At 29.6% G+C, this 8,699-nt stretch overlaps 2 protein-coding genes across 4 annotated transcripts in view; one reads left to right on the top strand and one right to left on the bottom strand.

Moving 5' to 3' along the window:
- The window catches only part of LOC104781004 (prosaposin), a 2,729-nt gene extending 976 nt beyond the window's left edge, over positions 1-1,753 (bottom strand). Inside the window, exons 1-6 of one of the 3 annotated variants that reach the window (XM_010505565.2) lie at positions 1,558-1,751; positions 1,290-1,397; positions 947-1,095; positions 614-811; positions 266-325; positions 10-81 (exon numbers count right to left, since the gene is read on the bottom strand). In XM_010505565.2, the coding sequence (XP_010503867.1) occupies positions 10-81; positions 266-325; positions 614-811; positions 947-1,095; positions 1,290-1,392 (582 nt within the window). In that variant the 5' untranslated portion in view covers positions 1,393-1,397; positions 1,558-1,751. Of the gene's footprint in view, positions 1-9; positions 82-265; positions 326-613; positions 815-946; positions 1,096-1,289; positions 1,398-1,557 lie in introns of all 3 variants that reach the window. The other 2 variants (XM_010505564.2, XM_010505566.2) reach the window with 2 other exon arrangements.
- On the top strand, positions 3,118-8,682 carry LOC104784018. Its single transcript, XM_010509100.1, has 3 exons — positions 3,118-3,219; positions 3,443-3,661; positions 8,182-8,682. The coding sequence occupies exons 1-3, from the start codon at positions 3,118-3,120 to the stop codon at positions 8,680-8,682; spliced, it is 822 nt and encodes a 273-aa protein (XP_010507402.1).

Genomic DNA, 8,699 nt, shown 5'->3' with positions numbered 1-8,699 from the left:
TGTGCAGATGTCGTTTTTCACTAGGAATTCCTCTGCATTTACTAGGATCAGAGGTCCATACTCGAACACCAACGTCTTGCACTGTAATTAACACAAGACACAACTCCGTTAATTGACAAAAGCCTCGACTAACTACTATGTGATCACGCAGTTGCATTGCAACAAGTTTAAGAAGAACACCAACCCCATAAAAACAGAAAGAAATGGTTGAATGATAAACACATTAAGGCAAGGTCATCATGGATTTTGAGTTGATCATTCTAACCTTCTTCTCGTAGTTCTTGAACGATTTGCATCCCTTGAGAAGCAGTTCAACGATATCCAGCTGGTTAATCGAAGATAAAAAACAAAGTCAGTATAAGAAACTCATCATCAGTATAAGAAAAGTCTTCACGAGGATTCGCTAAAAAGATCCCTGAGAATTTCACATTTAACTGTTTGAGACTGATCTTAGAAAATAATAACAAAGCAAACTAGACTACACAAGTGCATAGCAGCTTGGACTGTGATCAGTGTGATATGAGTCTATGACACAGAATGCATAAATGACAAAATAAATCCCGTGATAAGAGTAGAGAAGAGACAAAGTCATCATGTTGTAGTTACTACGAACCTGTGTGTCAGGATCTTGAAGTTTGATGAGAATCTCAGAAACAGTCCTGTGGCAAACACCGCAACTGTCCTGACGGACATCTTCAACAAGAGCAACCACTTTGCCACAAAGATTCAACCTCTTGCAGAAATAGTGAGGTTGAAACGACTCCAGTTGTAAGAAGAAGATAGGAACATAGTAATCAACCAAAGTTATGCACTGCTGCATCAACCAAATCAAAACATACTATTACTCAACACAATTGAATATATTGTATTAACAAAACAAAACCAGTCTGAAGCAAAAATATATAGAAAAAAATGTAAGGTTCAGCATCAAGCAAAAGGAGAGAACCTGCTTCGCAAATCCACGCAATTGGGAACAACGTTCGTGAAGATCATCAATGATCTCGGCTTGTGTGACATTTTTCTCAAGGTAGGTGAGAGCATCAGTAACATATTCCTCACACAGAGTGCAAACCTCTTCCTTGTTGGAAACTTGCTCTACCCAAAAGACAAAAAAAAAAAAAAAGATTAGTTGAAAAATCTTAAACAAAACTATCTGAACCATTCATCTACTTCAACTCCCCATCCACATAAATCAATTATTTTTCATTACGAAGTATCAAAATTAAACCATAAAAGAGCAAGCTTGTTTGATATAGAATCAAGCATGAATGAGTAGAGATGGTCTTTACCTGAGAGGGTGGTGGTGGAGTCAACGAAAGATCTAGCGTCAGAAACCAAGATCAAACCCAACAAAAGAAGAACCACCAACGTTCCAGCTCTGAGACTAGTCATAATTCCTGGTGAAAAACACACCACAAGATGAGAAAAATAGAAGATTTCATAAAGTAAGAGTCTTTTTATATTACCGGAGATTAGAATCACAAAAAAAGTAAGAAGAAGATTCAACTAGAAAAAAAAGAATGAATCTTTCAAGTAAGAGATGATGATGGTTCTTACCTTCTTTTTTTTTTTTGTATTTTCAGAAAAGTTTAGCAAATGATTGGAAGAGAAAGAATCTTGTGTTGTAGAAGTAGAAGAAGAAGAAGAAGAAGAAGAAGAAGAAAAAGAAGGAATGAGTAAAATGTATCAGATTCGTCGAATTGGTCGGGTTGCGTAATAATCGAAGGTGTTCTCACACCACAAGCAATTATCCAACCACGGATGGATGTATTGGATATATTTTGATGAAAACTATAAATGATTGATGACACTAATAAAATATTATTTTATAAAAAAATTTAAATTAGTATTAAGAAAAAAAAAAAAATTTTAGATACACAATTTTTAAAAATATAAAAATCAGTTATGTTATAAAATCAAATCTGATAAAAAAATCATGAATTTAACTCGACGTCCAGGCGAGGCGAATCAAACTGATGATCTCACATATCATAAACCATTTCTTTGACCATGAGAAAAACGAAACAATTTTATCATCATGAATTTAACTCGTTTTCATATTTAATTGATCGCTACCACCTATGTTTTCGTGTTTTTTCATTCAATGTTTTCTTATTCTTCATATTCTTTTTTTTCATTTTCATTGTCAAATTTTGTGTTAATTGTCATCATTACTTTTACCGTTTGGTTCTTCGTTATACTCTTTTTCTTCTTCTTCCTTGTCAACTTCTTCACATTCTTCCACTGAAAAACTTTTTTTTTTTAAATTACTACCCAACTTGTTAATCCATCAAACTTCAAAAACAAAATCATTTCTTTTCTCATAAAAAAAAATAAGATAAAAAAAAATTAATGAAAGAATATCAATTCATCTATAAAATCATACACTAAAATATGTTTTACAGCTCATAAGAAATAAAAAGCACAAACGTAAATAAATAAGATAATTTATGTTTTACATCAATATTTCTAATATTTTAAACTTTTAAAACGTTTCGAAATATAAAATTTGAACCTTTTAAAAACATATCACATCTAATTTCAGTATTTAGTATGAACCAATACACATCGAAAACTAATCCTTTGAACCAATACACACCTTGAAACAAGTGTCTTCTTGTTCTTCACGGTAACACAGTAGTTACTAGGAAAATTCTTTCATTTCTTCTACAGACTCTATGCTGTTGTTCCAGCGCTCTCTTCTCTCTTATGATTTTTTCTCTACAGCTTCCACTCTTCAAGCTTTCTACATACTCCATCATCATCTAATTACGAAGTTGATACAATTTTAGGATATACGACTTTAAACCCTAAATATAACATTACTAGTATAAACAGAACATATATGTGTAAGTAATTAGGAATATATCAACTTCTTTCTATAGACTTTATTTATGGAAATTTCCTAAAACATACTTATTAATAAATAGAAATAGGGTTTGTATATAGTATATATACCCAAATCTCAAATTTACATGTCCCTATTCTAAACCCTTAATTATAATTTACTATATCGCCTCTATCTCTCTCTTTTATCTCTGTTGTACGACAGTCAAGATCTGCAATGGCCCTATTTATCAAACCCTGCTCTTCTGTTGCTCGTATCGATGAGACGCCATGGAAGATCAAAGTGCAGCTAATGAGGATGTGGAAGGAGGGAGTGACGAAAAGATTAGGAGAGTCGATCGAGATGGTTTTACTCGAATCATCATCGGTATGGTTTGAATCTGAATTAAATTTATCATACTATACGCTCATCAAATCATTAATTATCATATTTTTGGTTAGAGATCTAGTGTTGTTTAACATGCGTGCAAGTTTCGTAATTTACATATATATTTAGCATAATGATTGGCTACTTTGATACATAGTAGTAATTAATCGATCGATATTGTTCCCTGGCTCTAATATTGTCTGTTTAATTAATTTCTATCTTATCTAGGGGACAAAAATTCACACGAGAATAAATGAAGCTTTCTCTAAATGGCTTATGGATATTACTAGTGATGAAAAGATCGACGATGGTGACGCGTATATTGATATCCCTAAAGAGGTGTCGAATATTGAGTGCCCTGATTTTATGAAAACAATAGTGAAGGAAGTTTATGGTGACTCTTTTGCTCCAGCGTCCTCCTATGATCCTAGGTTTTGTCGCGACAAGGTCATTTTGTGTCATACTGATGAGGAGGTCGATCAGATTAATGACTATATGCTTTCACTTTTTACCAGGTAATATAATATCCCGGTTTTTTTAATAAATATATATACATTTCTTCTTCCATACTATATATAGCCACCTAACTACCGATTTGTTTAAATTTCATAACATAAGGTGAAGAGAAACTATGTTACAGCGATGACTGTATTGCTCCTGAACATGAATCAAGAAACCCAATCTTATATAATATGAGAAGGTTTTCTCCTAATTTTGCATAACACGACGACATTTGGCAGCATATATTTTCGACATCTATCCTCACTTTTTAATTATTAATTTTTTTTAATTTATTTTTCTCAAAAGTACATACATTATTTTTTATATTTACTAAATTTAAATGATATTTCAGTACTAAAAAATATATTGGCATTTATGCAATGTCCTTTTAGTTATTATATATAGATATCATTTATCAATATTTTATATAATTAACATAACATTATAATGCATAGGTATCATTTATCAATATTTTATGTAATTACCATAACATTATAATTTTGCAAATAAAAATAATATTAATATTATAAATTTTGGACAAAATAGATTTCCGATAATTAAAGATTTAAATATTAATATCATAATTTCGGAAAAATATAATGTGATGGTTATTAAATTATTTACTAATTTCAAGATATAAAAATATTATAACATTATAATAATTATTTGTTGACAAAAAAATTATAATATTTGTTTCACAGTTTTTGTGCCAAAAGATCAAATCAATTTATTCTAAAACAATTTAAGATATAAAACAATATGATATTTTATTTTTCTTTATTAGTAATCATTAACACAATTTATTGCATATTAATTATTTAAAATGTAACTCCCATGATGTTTGAAAAAAAAATTAAAACAAATATTTCATCATATGAATATACTTTAATGTATTAATTGCAATCTAATTTGTGTTTTACAAAAAAAAAAAAAAAAACACACAAACAAAACCTATGATATATTTATTCTTTTGAATGTAACCATAACTCCCATGATGTTTGACCAAAAAAAACTGAAAAACCTCTCATACTACTACAAATTTATCTATAAATAGCTAGACAAAGTTTTCATCAAACATCATATCTACCTCTCACATAATTTTCTAAATATAGTAATATTTAACTTTTTCCTTTACGAGACATTTGTAGGTTTTGAAATAAATAAGTTGAGTCGAAATTTTGGAGCATATATAGAAGTGAACATGTGAAATGTGGTTATCCATTAGAAAGAGTTAGATGAAGAAGGTCTTAGGCAAATAAGACACTCTCACTTATAAATGTTGGTAAATGTTGTTTCGAATGCCTATTTTGTATATCAATATTGTGATTTTTTTTTATCCATTTGATAAATTTTTAATATTAAAATTTTAGTTTTAGATCATAATTCATAAACTCTAATAGATTTTATATCTTAGTCACAATATTTATGCTACTTATTACCCATGCTATATTTTATACAAGTGTGTTTGTATGTATTACCCATGAAAATGAGTTTAAACAAATATTAACTGTTTCGAATACTATTACTTCAAAATTTGTTCCTTAACGTTACAACAGTGCTTGTATGTATTTATTAACTTTCTTTCTGATAACCAATTCCATGGTCCTTTATTTTATTTATAGGTTATGACTTCTGATGAGAAAGGTTTTGCGATGCTTTAGGGTTTAGGGTCGAGGAAGATTTGGACGTCTAGGTGATATATATCTCATGATATGGGTTTCCAAAGCCATGTGATTCTTCCAAATTCAGTTTTTATTTACTTACACAATTTAGTCTTAATTATTTCCTTAAAATATAACTAATATCTAATTTCTTTTCACAACATTATTGTTTGGGTTATACTATGTATGCACTTATTTTCTCTTCTCATATGTTCCTTTACTTTTCCTAGCCATGATCGATTGTTGATGATGTGATGATAGTGCTTACCCGCAAGCAGAGCAAGGCAATGGAATTTGACCATGTGTGCAAGTTTCATCAATACGCATTTAACAAGGCTCACCTCTACCATGTGTTTATCAAGTCGAAAGATCCAAGATCACCCTAAGCTAATCCCAATTGAATAACAATATCTTGGAGAAATAGGAAGATTTAAGTTATCACTTCTTCCATCCATCACATGATTTTAGAAATAAAACAAAGAAGAAAAAAAAGGTTGTCTGGTGAATAATTATTTTATGTTCTCTTAGGTTATATAGTTAACACTAAAAAAAGTAACTCGATAATATGATGGTATGTTTTTACTCTTTTTCGTTGGTCATTTTAAGTATAATACAACATGTATATATATATATATACACACATTAATAATATATCAATATATATTAATAACACTTTTTTACTCAATTCTAAACCAAAAATCAGTTTGCATTTACTATGTTTAATAGATATAAAGTACGTGATAAAAATATAGAATTATCTAACAGAGAACTTTCTTTTCCAAATGCAATTAATCAAGAAACAGAAAGAACTCAACTTCTACAACACAAATGCATTTGGAGTCATTTGTATAATTCATTAAGATTAAAATATTTTATTGCTGAAACATTCAAATGATAATAATAAAACTTTCAAGCATGTGTGAATCATGCTGGTAATATATAAATATCAAAATTATTTATGCTACCTTTAGTTATCTAATTAATTGAATTAATTACACAGAGAATGAAGGAAGAACATGCGTTTCGGCTCAAGAAGAAGTTATTTGAGAAATTCAAGCTACTGTCTCGTCCTTCTTGGAGGTGTCTTTTTTAGAAGATATTGATGTTTTTATAGATTATGTTAAAGCGAACAAATTAACACATAATGTTCATGCCCAGCTGCATTTTATTTAATATGTAACCAATGTTCTTTTCCCAACGTAAAAAATATTTGTACGTCTTGATTGTGCATCAAAACATAAAGAGCTCTATATATTATGGGATACAAACTAAATATTTTAAAGTCCTTTCATATTAACAAAAAAAGTTGAGTTTAATGATTAACTAATCAATAGTCATTCATTTTAAGTGACTGTGAATACTTATTTAAAAAAAAAACAAATAACAAACATAAGATAATTTATTGAAACACAAAATATAAAATTTTAAATATTTTAATAAATCTAATCTATACTAATAAAAAGTAGGAGCTATAAGCTTCTTAAGCTGTCCACCTAGGATTTTAAACCACCAATAGAGATTAGACATCTCACTAATTAACATTTTTTAAAATTTCCAGAATTTTCAATATTAAGAATTATTTTAAACATCCTATCAGAATTTGACATGTCATTCATTAACATTTTTTAAATTTACAGAATTTTTAGAAAAAGAAAATTTTTAAATCTATACTAATAAAAAGTAGGAGCTAAAAAGGAAAATTTTAAATTTATGGAAATAAAAGAACTATGTACAATATCCTACATCGGCTAGAAAAATTTTAGACAATGGTTCAGAACCATTATAAATAAGATTAATATGCTTTCAACAACGAATGAGCAGAAAAGCTTGATTTATCAGGCATCCTAGTTTAATAGTTTTATTCGGTTTGATCCAGTTTTTTATTTGATCAAACTAAAACATTAAAAAGTTTCAAAAAATATATTAGAATCTTTTAAAAGTTATAATATTGAAACTTTTTAAAAGGTTCAAATTTTATATTTTGAAACCTTTTAAAAATTTAAAATATTATAAATATTGATGTAATACATAAATTATCTTATTTATCTACGTTTGTGCTTTTTATTTCTTATGAGCTGTAAAATATATTTTTTGTGTAAGATTTTATAGATGAGTTGATATTCATTTATTAATTTTTTATTTTTATGAGAAAAGAAATGATTTTGTTCTTGGAGTTTGATGGGTTAACAAGTTGTGTGGTAGTCTAAAAAAAATGTTTTTCAGTGGAAGAATGTGAAGAAGTTGACGAGGAAGAAGAATAAAAATAGTATAACGAAGAACCAGACGGTAAAAGTAACGATGACAATTACCCCAAAATTTGACAATGAAAATGACAAGAAAGAATATGAAGAATAAGAAAACATGGAATAAAAACCACGAAAACATAGGTCATAGTGATCAATAAATATGAAAACGAGTTAAATTCATGATGATAAAATTGTTCCATTTTTCTGATCTGTTGAATTTCAAGTATTTAGTTTCACCATGTATAAAAATTGTTTAGGATATGTGAGGTCATCAGTTTGATTCGCCTTGCCTCGACGTCGAGTTAAATTCATGATTTTTTTATCAGATTTGATTTTATAACACAACTGATTTTTATATTTTTTAAAAATGTGTATCTGAAATTTAATTTTTTTTCCTTGATACTAATTTAAAATTTTTTATAAAATAATATTTTATTACCGTCATCAATTATATATAATTTTCATCAAAATATATCAAATAAACCCACGCTACGACCTAGTATATGTTAAAATTATCATAAAGTTATCTCGGGCATCGTGCGAGTCTACTTCTATGCAGCTACCTCCGTCAATGTTTGGTAGCTGCATAGTCCCCGGGTTGCCTCAGCAGGTTCTGAGACTAAAGGTTGGTGCTCCCGTCATGTTACTTGCGGACATTGATCCTAGCCGTGGGTTATCTACTGGGGTAAGACTTCAAATTACTAAGGTGGGTGATTCTTTGCTTACGGTTAAATTTACAACACCTATGGATTATTATGCGGAATTCTTGATCCCTAAGACGCATATGTTCGCTGCGGAAAGTTTTCCTGTCTCATTGCGGCGTACACAGTACCCTCTCACGCTTGCATTCGCCATGACTATAGATAAGAGTCGAGGCCAAACATTTTCCAAGGTTGGTCTATATCTACCAAGCCGAGTGCTCCGTGATGGACACAGGTACCTCGCCATATCCAAAGTGAAGGCCACAACTGGTGTTACCCAAGTTCTTATCACTCAGAAAGATGGCAAACCCCAGGAAGACTCTGAAAATGTTGTCTTCAAGAAGTTGTTTCGATCGTGACGTTTTTAGTCGACATG

The sequence above is a fragment of the Camelina sativa genome, chromosome 4, assembly GCF_000633955.1.
Source record: "Camelina sativa cultivar DH55 chromosome 4, Cs, whole genome shotgun sequence".
NCBI classification, from domain to species: domain Eukaryota; kingdom Viridiplantae; phylum Streptophyta; class Magnoliopsida; order Brassicales; family Brassicaceae; genus Camelina; species Camelina sativa.
Note: the sequence above shows the minus strand (reverse complement) of the source record. Positions and strands in the feature narration are given on the sequence as shown.

Excerpts from the sequence above, each read along its gene's own strand:
- LOC104784018 (XM_010509100.1), top strand. The coding sequence starts at position 3,118 with ATGGAAGATCAAAGTGCAGCTAATGAGGATGTGGAAGGAGGGAGTGAC. Across the intron at positions 3,220-3,442 it reads CTCGAATCATCATCGGTATG|GGGACAAAAATTCACACGAG; the intron begins GTTTGAATCTGA and ends TATCTTATCTAG. Across the intron at positions 3,662-8,181 it reads CTAGGTTTTGTCGCGACAAG|CTACCTCCGTCAATGTTTGG; the intron begins GTCATTTTGTGT and ends ACTTCTATGCAG.